Source organism: Trichosurus vulpecula, chromosome 1 (assembly GCF_011100635.1).
Source record: "Trichosurus vulpecula isolate mTriVul1 chromosome 1, mTriVul1.pri, whole genome shotgun sequence".
NCBI classification, from domain to species: domain Eukaryota; kingdom Metazoa; phylum Chordata; class Mammalia; order Diprotodontia; family Phalangeridae; genus Trichosurus; species Trichosurus vulpecula.
Window position 1 is genome coordinate 38,048,016 of NC_050573.1, and position 15,070 is coordinate 38,063,085.

The following is a 15,070-nucleotide window of genomic DNA, read 5'->3' on the forward strand; positions in this document are numbered from 1 at the left end:
AACACTGTACCCAGTGACATTTCCCTCTCTCTCGGCAACTTGCTGCATGCTCCGTTTGCAGATACAGCCTAGCACAACTCTGTAACCCTGGGACCAGAAGCCAAGGCCTCTCCTACAGAGTGATACCATAGGCCAGTAGCTAGTGGTGGCAGAACTCAGTATCTGAAAGGTTGCCATGGCCACATCCAACCCCTTTGGGTCAGATGTCCTGATGATGACCTTGGGTCCCCTGGGGGGGGTGGCAGATCACCCTAAGAAGTCTCTGTGGGAGAACAGGGAATGCAACCAGTTGAAAGATTGACTTCAGAAGGCAATTAACTCCATAGGGGTTTAGGGACCAGGATCTGTGATTTCACTGGTCTCCCCAATGAGGAAGCTTGCTCTAACAATGCAGGTTGGCACTTAAGTTGCCTAGAGGCACTGGTGGGTTAAGTAATTTGCCCTCCAATGCCAAAGGCAATACATGAACCCAAACCTTCTTGACTTTGAGGCTCTCTATCTACCACACAGTGATGCTGTTTAGTCTCCATAAAGTAGGTGGGAAAATGCCCGTGATGCTAGCTCATCAGGCAAAACTTCCAAAGGCTCTCAGTATGACCATGGAGAAGTACAGATTTCCCAGAAGACACCGGGCAAGTGTTTGTCTCCTGGTTAGGGACGGGGGTGTCTCCCCTTGGAGATCTGGATACACTCGTTCCTGCTCAAGGCCACAGATCGACAGCTAGAAGGGACTTTAGAGTTCATCTAGTCCAACTGGCTCATTTTACAGAGAAGAAAACTGAGTCCCAGAGAGTGGGTAACTTCTTACACAGGTAGCAAATTGCCAAGTTGATATTAGAACTCAGGTCCTCCAGCTTCAGATCTAGCCCTCTTTCCATTAAGTGATGCCATAGAAATCATCCTGGACAGGCAGTTAGGGAACCTGGGAGATCCTTCTGGCTCTGCTGTTAATTGGCTATGTAATTTCTTTTCCTGGTACCTCAGTTTCCCCATCAGGAAAATAAAGGACTGGATTAGATGGTCTCTAAGAATCCTTCCATCTCTGTCTTTAACCTATACTGAAGAGAGCTGAGCTTTGGGGATGGGCTAAAGCAGGCAGAGAAGAGGGCTCTAAGCAGTTAGCTTCCTGGGTCACCTCTACTATGTAACACAGCCATGGAAGTCTCCTGAGTTATGTGCCTAACAATTTACTAGGGTGACCATAGGCAGAGACTACTGCACAGTAGACAGAGTCAGAAAGACTTGTCTGTCTGAGATTAAATCCGGCCCCAGACACTTACTAACTGTGTGAACCTGGGCAAGTCACTTCACCCTGTGTGTCTCAGGTTCCTCATCTGTACAATGAGCTGGACGAGGAAATGGCAAACCACTCCGGTATCTCTGCCAAGAAAACCCCAGCTGGAGTCGTGAAGAATCAGACATGACTGAAATGACTGAACAACAAAAATAAAAGCCTCCCGAGTTGTGTCCCAGCAATTAACTAGTGTGACCACAGGAGGGACTATTACTTTCCACCAAAAATGATCCCCCTTGTCTTACTGAGCCCTATCTGGTGTTTATATTCCACTGTCTCCAGGAAGCTTTCTCTTGATTAGCCCCAGGCCACTATGATCTGTGTCTCCTCTGATTTCCTAAAGCACCTACAGACCATATCATACACAATCTCCCACAATTATTTACTGTCATCTGATCATTTGGTGGTCATCTGACTTAACTGCCCCTCTGGAGTATATGCTCCCAGGGGAAAGGATCTTGTTTCTTTTTCTCTTGTATCCCTCACAGTGAGAGACAACATGGAAAAATAGGTGAAAAGTCATTATGGAAGAAAATCCTGTTGTCTGTGGTTTAGGCATGAGTCTGTCTGAACCATTAAAAAAATTAATTTAGATCATTCGGATCTAAGCATTGTGCTTGGGGTGGGGAGGGTGGAGGTTAGGAGAGAGAGGGGTCAAAGACAGACAGAGCCACCCCACAACTCCCCAAATCTCTTTTTATCCAAGCCCTTTTAGAGTTATAATTTATGGCTCTCTTGACAAAAATCCCACAGTCAAGATTGAGCAAAGCTTCACAATTTAGGCAACAGTTCAGTTAACAATTTGCTTCATCAGAAAGAATAACAGTCACTGACCTTTCAGCACACCCCAGAGAATCATGTTCCTAAAATTATTCAATCTCTCTTTGATCACTCCTTTGAAGGATTCTCCTTTCTATGCGGTTAAAGGCGAACTTGAGAGATGCTTCTATTAATTGAAGTCATCAAAAACTTCTTCCTTCCCTTGAGCATCACCCTAATTTGGTCAAGGTCGATCAACCGGAATCCTTCCTGGGCTGATCAGAAGAGAAGGGGCCGGGAGTGTTTGGGGAATTGAGCCTATAAAAAAGACTGACAGGTTCTCTTTCAGATTAGTCCAAAGGCTTTGGAATATGTAAATGCTTTCTTAGTTTTTATAAAAGAGGCACTGGTTCGGGCCTAACAGAGGCCCAAGTAAGGGCCACCCAAAAGTGGAGTGGATTGCCTTGGGGGTCAGTCTAGCCGTGACCAGAACTAGGGTGCCCTAAGTCCTAGGGTAGGGGTGGGGAACCTGTGGTCTTCAGGCCGCTATGGTCCTTTGACTGAATCCAAACTTTGTTGAGGTCACATGTGGCCCTCTAGGTCCTCAAGGGAGGACCTCTGAATCCAAAGGATTCAGAAAAAGGGCCACACTTGAGGCCCTGTACCTAGGGCCTTAGTCTTAGTTTTCATACTACAAAAACCTGGATTCAAGGTGTCCCTCTGACATATACCAGTTTTGTGACCCTGAGCAAATCATTTAACCTCTCAATGATCTTGGCCAGAGTTATCAAACACTCAGGCCACGTTGCAGAATGCAGTTAAACCAGATTAAAATGAAATAGTAATAAAAATAGTTATTAATAATAACAAAATGAAAATACAGTAGAACATAGGTAACGTTAACATGTGGTTTTCTAAGTCAGTAGGCTGCCCTCATGTATGGTTTCTATATGAGTTTGACACCACTGATCTAGGCATCTCCCTAAGATTATAAATTGCAGAGAAAGTGCCAACCTGCATTGGTAGGGAGGGTTCTTTTTTTACCTGGTAGTTCCTTTTACTAACGAAATCCCAAATCTGGACCCTACCTTCACAGTGCCTAACAGCCATGCTGGGAACTTTTCAGTTCCCTTTTAGGTATTTTCTTCCCCCATTAGAATGTAAACTCCTTGAGGGCAGGGGCCGTGTTTCTGTTTGTATCCCCAGAATTTAGCACAGTGCCTAGAACATGTTGTTCAGCCATTTTCAGTCGAGTCCAACTTCCCCATTTGGGATTTTCTTGGCAAAGATACTGGAGTGATTTGCCATTTCCTTTTTTAGCTCATTTTACAGAGAAGGAAAATGAGGCAAAGAGGCTTAAGGGTCACACAGTTAGGAGGTATCTGAGGCCAGATTTAAACTCAGGAAGAGGAGTCGTCTTGATGCCAGACCCAGCACTGTATTCACTATGCCACCTGGCTGCCGCCTAGCACATAGTGGTGTTTAATAGATGTTTGCTTAACTGTTGGTGGCGTTGTGAACTGATCTAACCATTCTGGAAAGCAATTTGAAGCTATGCCCAAAGGACTATAAGGCTGTGCATATACCCTTTGATCCAGGAATACCACGGCTAGGCCTGTACCCCAAAGGCATTAAAAAAAAAAGGAAAAAGGGACCTATTTGTACAAAAACATTTAAAGCAGTTCTTTTTGTGGTAGCAAAGAATTGCAAATTGAGAGGATGCCCATCACCTGGGGAATGGTTGAACAAGTTGTGGTATATGATTTTAATGGAATACCATTGTGCTGTAAGAAATGATGAGCAGGATGATTTCAGAAAAACCTGAAAAGACTTAGATGAACTGATGCAAAGTGAAATGAGCAGAACCAGAACATTGTACACAGTTGGGTGTTGTCCTTTGTTCTCAAAGAAGAACAAAATGACTTCATATGTTAGAGCCAAGTTACAGTGTGTCCCACTGCAGATGATCAGACCAATAGGAGCTTAGAAGGCTCTACCACAGGTTGGGCACAAATAGTCCACATGAACATTTGGGGTGGATTCTCTAAATTTGTGCATCTCATGTTTCTTTGTATGATGAGTAACTATGAATAACTTAGCTCTTCTCAGAAATACAATGATCCAAGACAATTCCAAAGGACTCATGAGAGAAAATGCCAAACACCTCAAGAGAAAGAACTGATGGAGTCTGAATGTAGATTCCTTATTTTTAGGCATTTTTTTTCTTTCATTCTGTTTCTTCTTTCATAACATGACTAAGGTGGAAATGTGTTTTATATGATTGGACATATTTAACCTATATCAAATTGCTTACTGTCTCAGGGAGGAGTGAGATGCAGGAAAGGGGGAGAAAATCTGGAACTCAAAAAAATTTTTAAAAATAAATGTTAAAAATAGTTCTTATATGTAACTTGGAAAAATATTTATAAAAAGTGCTTGCTAGTAGGTAGCTGATAAATAGTAATGGGTGTGAATTTGGGGGAGGGTGGTGCTTTTATATAATAATATAAGGAAAAAAACTAAATAACTTAAGGGTTTCTTTAAGGTCCTAAGGACTTTGAGTGAATGCAATTTGAAATAACCTTTCATTTGGCCTGAAGGAGAATGGAGTGATAAGCTGGAGAGTGTCCAGAGGAGGATGCCCGGGACAGCGAGGGGCCTGCAGACCATGCTTGCTACATGTGGACTGGTGGAAGGAGCTGGGGATATTTACACTGCAGATCACTGGCCTGCCTGAAGTTCTTCGACCAGAACAGTCCTTTTCCAATCGCTATTCCTTCCCTTGCCAGGCCTTGCCTGAAAGGCTCTTACCTCCACCACTAAGCTTTCCTGACTTCCTTCCAGACTCAGCCCAAGGTGCATCTTCTCCAACAGGCCTTTCCCGTCCCCTCGGATGCTGCTGGCTTCTTTCAGAACAATCCTGTTCTGAATGTATTTTGTATGCACCTGTTTGTATGTGGGCTCCCTGGTTAGACTGTAAGCACCTTGTGGCAGGGACTGTTTTTTGCCTTTCTTTGCACCTCCAGCACTTAGTACAATGCCTGGCACACAATATGGGATCAGTAAATGCTTGTTGACTGAGCAGTAAGAACTTAGGAAGAGGCCATGTCAAATACTTGAATGGGTCTCACTGGGAAGTGGGACTGGACTAGTCAGAACTAGGGAGGCAGAGCCATATCTTTATTCCCTACAGGTCCCCCCTCCTGACTCTCCACCTTTTCTCCCAAGTCACACAATCCTCCTGCCCTGGAAGCTCACTTCTCCCCCCAGAGCCCCTTCCTTTGATTAGCTGCTTCCTCCCAGGACCTCCTTTTTGGAAGCCCCCCCAGCCAGGTCTGCCATGTATTTATTCTTCTCCAGCCTCCATGCCTGACTTTCTGAATGTCCTCTACCTACCATGCCCCCGCCAGGGCACCTTCCTTCTCCCCATTCCCCTTTTCAGCTGCCTGGTTTTCTCCCATTAGACTGTAAGCTCCTTGAGGGCAGGGACTGGCTTCCTTTTGGTTCGCATTTGTACCCCCAGAACTTAGCACCTGGCAAACCTGGCATGTAGTAAGTGCTTAATAAATGCTTGGTGACTTGACTTGATTTCTTTGTTTTTTTTAATAATGCTTTATTTTCCCAATTACATGTAAAGACAGTTCTTGACGTTTGGTTTTTTTAATAAGATTTTGAGTTCCAATTTTTTTTCCTCCTCTCCCCCCCACCAAGATGGCAAGCAATCTGATATAGGTTATACATGTGCAATCATGTTAAACATATTTCTACATTAGTCATGTTGTGAAAGAAGAATCAGAATAAAAAGAAAAACCATGAAAAACAAAACAAAAAAAAAGTGAAAATAGTCTGCTTGGCTCAGCATTCAGATCCACAGTTCTTCCTCTGGATACGGATGGCATTTTCCATCATGAGTCCCTTGGAATTGTCTCAGTTAGATCATTGCATTGCTGAGAAGCGCTAAGTCTCTCAAACTCAGTCGTCACACACTGTGGTTGTTACTGTGTACACTGTTCTCCTGGTTCTGCTCGGCATCAGGTCATGTAAGTCTTCACTTGACTTGATTTCACAGAAAACTGTAGTGGAGAGATCTCTGAGTCTGGGGTCAGGAAGCTCTAGGTATGAATTCTATCTCAGACTCTTACTAGGTGTTTGGCTCTACTGGTGGCCCTGGAGTCAGGAGGAACTGGCCTCAGACACTTCCTCGCTGGGTGACCCTGGGCAAATCCCTTCACCCTGTTTGCCTCAGTTTCCTCATCTGTAAAATGAGCTGCAGAAGAAAACAGCAAAGCAGTCTAGTATCTTTGCCAAGAAAATCCAAATGGGGTCACGAAGAGCTGGAGACGACTGAAACAAGTGAACAACAACAGGAAACATGTCCTCGAAAGGAAGGGTGAGCTATCCCAAAGTAGGTGGGCTGCCTTAGGAGTTCTCGAGTGGACACTGATCTCCTCTTGTTGGAAATGGTGCAGAGGGGACTCCAGCTCAGGAAGAGGCTAGACTAGATGGCCACTGAGGTCCGTCGTAAATGTGAGATTCTGAGTGTGTGTGTCTGTGTCTGTGTATGTGTGTAAGTGTGTGTGTCTATGCTAGAGGCAGGTCAGCCAGCACTCAGTGAGAGGGAGAATTCAGCCCTGCCACAGCCTTACAGAATACCCCAGCACAGAGCTTGGCCTGGATTATGGAAGCCAATCATCGCCTTGGTCCATTTTCTGCTTTGGCCCAGCCTGCTGCTCTGTGCCCACACCCTCGGGGGAATGGAAAGGAGCTCGAAGGCTCCCAGCTGTGTCCAGGTTTCTCTAGGACCTGTAGGCCTGTATGGCCTCATATGCTGGGCTGCCAGTCCCGTTGGTTTGCTTGGCTGGGCTGTTAAGTTGGCAGCCCCTTTCCTGGGGATGTGGGAGGGGCATTTGTGCCCTAACCAGGGTTAGCACGCCAATGTAGACAATAACGTGGGGTCTGCTCTCTTCCTCTGACCATCTCTGAGTCTCTTAGTCCTGCTGATGTTTTAATTGTGAGTAATAAAGCTCCCAGCCTCCTCAGGGCCCTCCAGGATCCAGGATTGTGTCCCACGTTCCTTCTGAGTCACCTGGCTCCCTCCTGCATAACCCTTGACAAGACTTACTCAAGGTCACCAAAGACACTTGGCAGTATCTTCCAGGACATGCAGAGGGCTAGGGGGAATGGGGAGGGGAATGGCAAGGAGACCCTCCTACCTGCCCCTAATCCAGACCAGAAAAAAGGACTCCTGGGCAGAGCTCTGACAGCTCCAAAATCTCCACAACGGTCAACCTGAAGAGAAATCTACTTTATCTTTGGTAGGTATGTAAATGACTTTAGCCAAGAGACCTCTCTGTGCCTCAGTTTCCTTATCTGTACACTCAACCAAATCTCCTTCTCCCACAAGTCTCAACAAGGTCAAATCGGCCTCTCCTGTGGGAGCTAAAGCTTATTTTGCCGAGACTGGGGGGGGGGGTCTGAAATGAACCTGAGGGGTGGGGGTGGGAGGGAAGGTCCCCTCTGTGAGGAAGTGGAAAACCACCTAGAGAAAGCTAAGGGCCCAGCAGAAAGAACATTAGATTTGTAGGACCCAGGTTCGAATCCATTTCTGCCTCTCATTTTCTATGTGACATCATTTCCTCTGTCTGAGCCTCAGTTTCTTCACCTGCAAAACGAGAGACTGGACTAGATGTTCTCTAAGCTCCCTTTCAGCCCTAAATCTAGTATGTTTTTTGTTTGTTTGGTCTTCCTCAGTTGTATCTGACTCTTCATGACCCCATTTTGAGTTTTTCTTGGCAGCGATACTGGTGTGGTTTGCCATTTCTTTCTCCAACTCATTTGACAGATGAGGAAACTGAGGCAAACAGGGTGAAGTGACTTGCTCAGGGTCACACAGCTACTACAAGTGTCTGAGGCCAGATTTGACCTCAGGTCTTTCTGACTCCAGGCCCAGCACTCTACCCACTGAACCACCCAGCTGCCCCTAAATCTAGTATGCCACCAGCTGTAGCTTCCTAGTTCAGGAAATTAGTAGCTAGGTGACCTTGGGTTAATTATACCACTTCTTCAAGCCTCAGTTTTCTCTTCTTGTACCTACAGCAAATGAGGAAAGTGCTCCATAAACCTTCACATTCTAGAGAAACAGTATTTAGGGTTATTATTCTGATTAGATTCAATTCAGCAAGTATTTCATAAGCACATACTGTGTGCCAAGAACTTTCCAAGATGCTGGCGATACTGAGACAAAAATGAAGCCATCCCTGCCCTCAAGGAACTTACATTCTATGGAGAAAGACAACATGTAGCGAGAGAAAGAAACCCAACAGAGCTCTCAATTCTGTCGCTTCCTCTTACCTTCCTGCTTCTGGAAGTCCTCTTCAGTGAAACTAACATCCTTATGGGACAGGTTGGTCATCAGCTGCTTGTTCTCCTCCTGCAACTGGGCGATCTGCGTGAGAAGGTCTTGGGCTTCCCCTCGCCAGACGTCCTCCACAAGCTCTAGCTCCTAGAGATAGGGTCCAGAGGGGCAGAGGGTAAATGCTGCTGCTCAGGCCCAGCACCGACAGAGGCCCCCAGGGCTCCCTAGGCAGCTGGCAGCCCTGTCCCCTTCCCCAGCCAGCACTGAGCTTTGCTCCTCTCCTTCCCCATTGGCTCCAGGATAGAGGCACCTTGTAGCTCTGCTTTGACTTGGGCAGACTAGAGGATCACAGAACCAGAGCTGGAAAGGACCTCAGAGTCCAGCTAATTCATTTTACAGATGAAGAAACTGAGGCCCACAAACATAACTTGCCCAAGGTCACTAGAGCTACGATTTGACTGAAGTTGAAAGCAATCTCAAAGGTCATCTAGTCCAGCTTCCTTATTTTATAGGTGAGTCCCCAGAAGGGTTAAGTGACTTGCCCAAGGTCACGGAGGTGGAAGGGGAGGGAGAGGACAGCCACTGGGGGAGAAGGAGGTATCTGCACCAAAGGGGAAATGGACCTTTCCCAAGTGAAGCTACTGTCTTTGTCTGGGTCCATCCTGGCAGCCTTTCCATGCTGGTAAGCTTGTCAGAGCTTAGGCTGCACTTGGCATAGCCTGGGAGAACTCCAGGGCACCCCCTGCCAAGCAAGGTTTCAGTGGAAGAACCTGATTTCAGGCCCATGAAGATGTTGAGAGGAAGGACGGGCAGTAGCGCTTCTGACAAAGCCTCACCTTTATCTTTGCCTTCCCCTTACCTGAGAGATACTTTTTGGAAGGACAGGGATCAGGGCCAGTGGCTGCAGGACCTGGGATGCTGTTCAGTGAACACTCATCTTTGGTTGGGCCTAGGCTGCCTTAACAGAGCGCTGAAGGTCTGAGTTCAAACCCTACCTCACATATTGACTAGCTGTGTGACGATGGCCAAGTAACTTAACCTCTCCCTGCCTCAGTTTCCTCATCTGTAAAATAAGAATATTGATACCACTTACTTCACAGGGTTGCTGTGAGCATCAAATGAGATAACGCATGAAAACCTCCCGGAATATGTTAATTCACTGTATGGATGCTATCTGTTATCATCACTGTTCTTATTACTATTGTTATGGGGGGGAAGAGGGGGGAGGGGGAGAGAGAGTGAGGGGGGGAAGGAGAAAAAGAGGGGAAGGAGAGACAGAGAGACAGAGAGAAAGAGGAGAGAGGAGAGAAGAGAGAGAAAGAGAGAGGAGGAAGAGAGAGAAAGAGAGACACAGAGAGAGAGAGAGAAAGAGAGAGAGAGGGAGAGGAAGGGGAGAAGGGAGGGAGAGAGACAGAGACAGAGACAGAGAGACAGAGAGAGAGAGAGAGAGAGAGAGAGAGAGAGAGAGAGAGAGAGAGGAGGAAGGAGAGAAAGAGAGAGGAGACAGAGAGAGAAAGACAGAGACAGAGAGAGACATACTGAAGGAGAGATACACACCTCATTATAAGGTCTCCCCAACTCAGTCTTTAACTAACAGCCATGGCAGCCTCTCTCTCCAGGGAGGAAACAGGCTGGGATGATACCCGGGAGTTTACACTGATCAGACAGAGAGGTACCCGAGAGGCCCAAGGCTGACTGAGCTTTCAAACCCTTCTCTGGGTGTATCTTGAATATTCATTTATAGACGTGTTGTTTCCCAGTTAGGTTATAAGCACCCTGAGGGTAGGACTGTTTGGGCTTTCATATACCCAGTACTTAGCACAGCGTGCGGCACAGTGTAAGGGTTTAATAAATGCTTGTTGATTTTCCAGTCGTATTGTCTCATTCCCCTCCCTGTTTTCTTCCCTCAGTCTCTGGTCCTTTATCTACCCCTCCTTCCTTCCTCCTCCTCATCACCTGCTGCTTCCCTTTTAACCTCCCTCCAAGCCATCTCCCAAGGCTTGTTATATATTTGTGACAGACTCCCCAAATTCTCTCCCTTCCTTCCTTCCTCCAGCTCACTGGAGAGAGGGGAAATACTGGGAGAAGCTGGGAAAGAATTAGAAGGAAAAGCAAGACCTTTGGTTGGCGACCACTCATAGGCCTACCCCTTGTTTGGGCAGAGAAGGAGGGCCAAAAAGCAGAGAGGCCAGGATGCCAGCTATTCCATGGAATAACAGAAAGAGCATTAGTCTGGGATCAGAGCATCTTGGACCCTAGAAGGCCCTTTGAAGGTCCTGGAGGGCTCTCTCATTTTACAGATGAAAGAGAACTGAGAATCAGAGAAGTTAATAAACTACCCTGGGTCAGGTAAGTGTGAGCTGGTATTCACAGCCAGGTCTGCCAGCCCAGTGCTCTCCGCCACCCTCAACTTCCTCAGGAAGTCTTCTCTGTTTAACTGGAGGACAGGCAGGTAGAGGCCTGGCACCAACTCAGTGACTAATCAGCCACACCTCGTTGGGCAAGTCATCTGGTCTCCTCCCATCTCAGCTGGGTGGCCCAGTGGATAGAGCACTGGGCTTGGCATCAGGAAGCCTCATTTTCAGGAATTCAAATCCAGCCTCAGACTCTTTCTAGCTGTGTGACCCTGGGCAAGGCACTTCACCCTGTTTGCCTCAGTTTTCTTATCTGTAAAATGAGCTGGACAAGGAAATGGCAAACCACTCCATTGTCTCTGCTAAGAAAACCCCAAGTGGGGTCATGAAGAGTCTGACAGCGACTGAACAACGTCTCAGTAATCCATTATGCAATTCTATTCAAAAACAGTCATTAAGCACAATACTAAATATACAAAGGGGGGGGGGGAAACGACCCAGTTAGGGAAGGAAAGATTCCATACAAGGCTACATATGACATAGATGGGGGTTGGGGTCAAAGGAGAATTAAGACAGAGATCAAGGAAAATCTGAAGGGGGAGGGCACACTTGAAATGAAGGCCTCTGAAAGGCAAAGACAAGGAGGGGGCCCTCAGAAGATGGCCTGCATGAGGGCACAGGGCAGGAGAGACAGCACATTAAGTCGGGTGAACACGGGTCAATGGAAAGCCTTTCTCTGTACCCTGGTGCTTAGCACACTGCCTAGCACAAATGCTTGTTGACTGACTAATTAACCTGAAAGGCAGGTTTTAGCAAGCTTGTGATTAGCCTTAGAGACCCGACTGAGAAGTGTGAGTTCTATCTATCTATCTATCTAGGCAGCTGGCGGCCCCTGGGGATTCTGGAGCAAGGGGACAAAACTGTGGAATTTGGATTAGAAGGTCCCCTAGATGTCTGGGGCCCGTCATGGGGCCATGTCAAGCATATGACAGTCATGCCAGAGGATGGCCACCCCTGTCCTTTAGACATCCCTGCCCCAGTCTTCTCAGAGTTTCCATGGATAACTTTTCAGTGATTCTCCACTTCAGCCCTGCTTCTAACTTGAGGGGTGACCTTGGTCAACGAAGTTGGTCTCTTCTTTGGGATCCAGTTTCCTTCCTGGGAATAACAAGCCTGACTTAGCTTGCCAGGGAGCAGAGCCATAAGGCGCTTCATGGGGAACAAGGGCCCTAAAGTTCTAAGGGAAGAGCCAGAGCTCTCTGATAAACCCAACAACAAGCAAGGAAAAAGATCCAAGCAGAGAAACACATGACCCGCTCTGCTATGAAAACAGCTTTTAAAAATACTGCAAGAAACCAGCCCAGCAGATTTCCCAAGAGCTGGAGACCCTCCTATTCAGATGAGCCAAGTGACCTTCCCAAAGTCACACAGCAAATCAGGGGCAGGCCTGCTAACCCAAGTACTCAGAGCTCTTCTCCAAAAGGAGTTTCCTCTGATTTTCTCCCTGCTCCCCCAGGAAAGGTGTAGGGCTGAAAGGGCCTGTCTGAAGTGCCACTGGCCTCAAGCCATGGCAGGAAACCACATGTCTCCCCACTTCCTTCTTCCCTGGCTCCCAGGCTGCACTCCTATCTCTGCTGGGGGACTACCCTGGTCTGTCTGTCTCTGGTTCTGATCCGAAAAACCCAATGGATTGGAGGAGGACACAGTGAGCAAGGGGGTATGGGAAGTCTTCCACAGATAACCTCCTCTTTCTTGTCAAATTCATAAAAAGGAAACTATCCCAAAAGATTAGCCCTGAGTCATAGGGGCTGTCTCTCTGGCTACCCTTTGGTTGGGACAGGGAAAGGTCCTGGGGATGCAAGTTCTCTGAACGGGTCAGGAAGTTTGAGTTGGAGCTGAGAGATGGAAAGGAGATAGAGGAATGGGTGGACCTTGCCCCAGAGCCATGCCCTGGTGGAACTGCTGGACTCCATCTGGCTAGGGATCCCCCAAGAGTTTTCTGTTTTAATTACATCACTGGCTTACATGTGATAAACTCCACAGGAAAAAGATGATTTTTTTCCTTCCACTCCCTCTTTTGGCTCCTCCTTTCCTCATTCCTCACTTTCCAAGTTCTCACTCCCCTGAGTTCTCTAGGTCTCTGTCCCCAAAACCACCTGACACCCTCCCCAAACTGCTGACTCCCCTTTCTCCAAGCCCTCCTTCCTTCCCTCCCCTCCAGGCTCCTATGCCTTCTAGAGTAAGGAGACATGCCAGGGTCTTAAGAGATCATCTAATCCAACTCCATTTGGCAGACAAGTAAACTGAGGCCCAGAAGGGAGAAAGGACTCTTGCCCAAGGTCATCAAGTAAGTACAATTTGAACCCGGGTCTCCTTGACTCCAAGTCCAGCACTCCATCAAGTATAGATCATCTAATCTAACTCCTTGTTTCAGAAATGAGTAAACTGAGGCTCAGAGGGAAGGACTTGCCCAAAATCGCAGGGCTGTTAAGCGTGATTGGCATCCAAGGTCTCCCTGATTGCAGGTCCAGCATTCTACCACCTACTGACCACCTTATTCAACTTCTGAACTTCGGGAAGGAAAAAGACTCGCCCAAGGTCACGGGGCCAGTGGGCTCTGAACCAGGGCTTCCCATTCCGAGCCGGGTTTTTCTTCTCCACCTACTTCGAGCCTCGCTTTCCCCCCAGGATTTCCTTCCTTTTCCCCAGCTTGCTCTCCTCCAGCCTCCTCCTCTCTGCTCCGTCTCCGCCTCCGCCCCCGGCGCCCCCACCCTTCCCCTCCCCTCCCCTGGGGCACCTTTTGATGCTTTCTCTCCTTCTCGATCCGGTCCATCCTCTCGAGGCGGAGCCGGTCCAGCTCCAGGCGCAGCTCGTCCAGCTCCGGGCTGACGTGGTGTCGGCTCACCAGCACCTCGAGGATCTCCAGCACCCGAACCACCTTGGGCATGAGGCGCCCGATGGCCTCGCAGCCGTGCTGATCAATGACCCGCTCGAACTCGTGGCCCACCAGCGAGGCGATGTCGTACACGTCCATCACGGTCAGCTCGGCCACGTTCTTCTCCAGCACGGACGCCGCCTCGGGGCCCCCGCCGCCGTCCTCCATGGCCGGAGAGTCGGGGGATCTGGGCCGGGGGCTGGGGATCTCGGGCTAGAGGAGCCGGGGCCGGGGGCTCCCCCTCCCCTCCTAGGCGGCGCGCGCAGCCCACCCCCTCCCCCAGCCCTGAACTAGCCCAACTTGCAAACTTGCGGCCACTCCGCGGGGAGCCAAGCGGGGAGCGTCGCTGCTCGCGGTCCTCCCCGACCCCGGCCCCGGCCCGTAGGCTCCTCCGGGCAGCTCACCCGGGCATCCGAGGCCGGAGCCAGGCCCGGAGGTGGTAGCGGCAGTAGCAGGAGGAGGAGGAAAAGGAGGAGGAGGACGATGGCTGGGGCTGCTGCAGCCCCCCTCCGATGCGCTCCTTCCCTCTCCTCTCTCCTTTGCCTTCCCTTTCTCTCTCTCTCTCTCTCTCCCTTTCCCCTCCTCCCTCTTTCTCTGGGTCTCTCCCTCTCTCTCCCGGCTCCGCCGTTCCTATCACTGGAGGCTGTCACAAAGCTGGGAAGAGGAGGAGGAGGAGGAGGAGGGGGAGCAGGAGGAGGGAGGGGTGCGTGCGTGCGCAGGCCTGCAGAGGCTCCCAAGTTGGGAATGCGTGCGGGCCGGAGTGGACGGGATAGCCGAGCCGCGGTCAGGGCTGCCCTCGGAAACACTTCTGCGCGAGGGTCGCTCCCAGCCAGCCCTCGGCCCACACCCCTTTCCCGAGGGGAGGGGCCTCAGCTGCTCCGGGGAACTTTGAGAGGGGGGGATAGGCGGCGAGGCGGCGGAGTGGACGCCTGGATGCAGGGGCGGGGGGGGGGGGGCGGAGAGGAAGGAGAGGGGCGCGGCCCGGGGTGGGGCGGGGTGGTAGGGGGTATGGATGCTGCCCCTCGAGAGGGCGCGGGAGGCGGTGCTAGGGCCGGCTGTCTTAGCTTAGCCCGGCCCAGCCCTACCCTATTGGGGGCGGGGAGAGTCTTCCCCCCGAGAGAGAAGGCTAAAGGAGATGCATTCCCCACCCACTCTTTCCGGACCTTTCTCCCCCATCCCTCCCCTTCAAACAAACGAGAGCCCGAAAAGAAGCATGATTTCACCAGGCCCTTTAAATGTAGAAAGTGTCTGAGATCCACACCCCCGTCTCCTTACACATCCCGGGTTCCTCCAGATGCCGTATCCCACAGCTTCCTCCCCGCCCCCAAACAAGTTCTTACTGGGCGGCTCTCTGGCGCCGTCTCCGAAATGAG

At 49.4% G+C, this 15,070-nt stretch overlaps 1 protein-coding gene across 4 annotated transcripts in view; it reads right to left on the reverse strand.

Annotated features, from left to right (window-relative positions):
- The window catches only part of RILPL1 (Rab interacting lysosomal protein like 1), a 53,459-nt gene extending 38,942 nt beyond the window's left edge, over positions 1–14,517 (reverse strand). For 2 of the 4 annotated variants that reach the window (XM_036742339.1, XM_036742336.1), the window contains exons 1-2: positions 13,560–13,932; positions 8,405–8,555 (exon numbers count right to left, since the gene is read on the reverse strand). In XM_036742339.1, the coding sequence (XP_036598234.1) occupies positions 8,405–8,555; positions 13,560–13,865 (457 nt within the window). In that variant the 5' untranslated portion in view covers positions 13,866–13,932. Of the gene's footprint in view, positions 1–8,404; positions 8,556–13,559 lie in introns of all 4 variants that reach the window. The other 2 variants (XM_036742338.1, XM_036742337.1) reach the window with 2 other exon arrangements.
- Between the last annotated feature and the right edge of the window lie 553 nt (positions 14,518–15,070).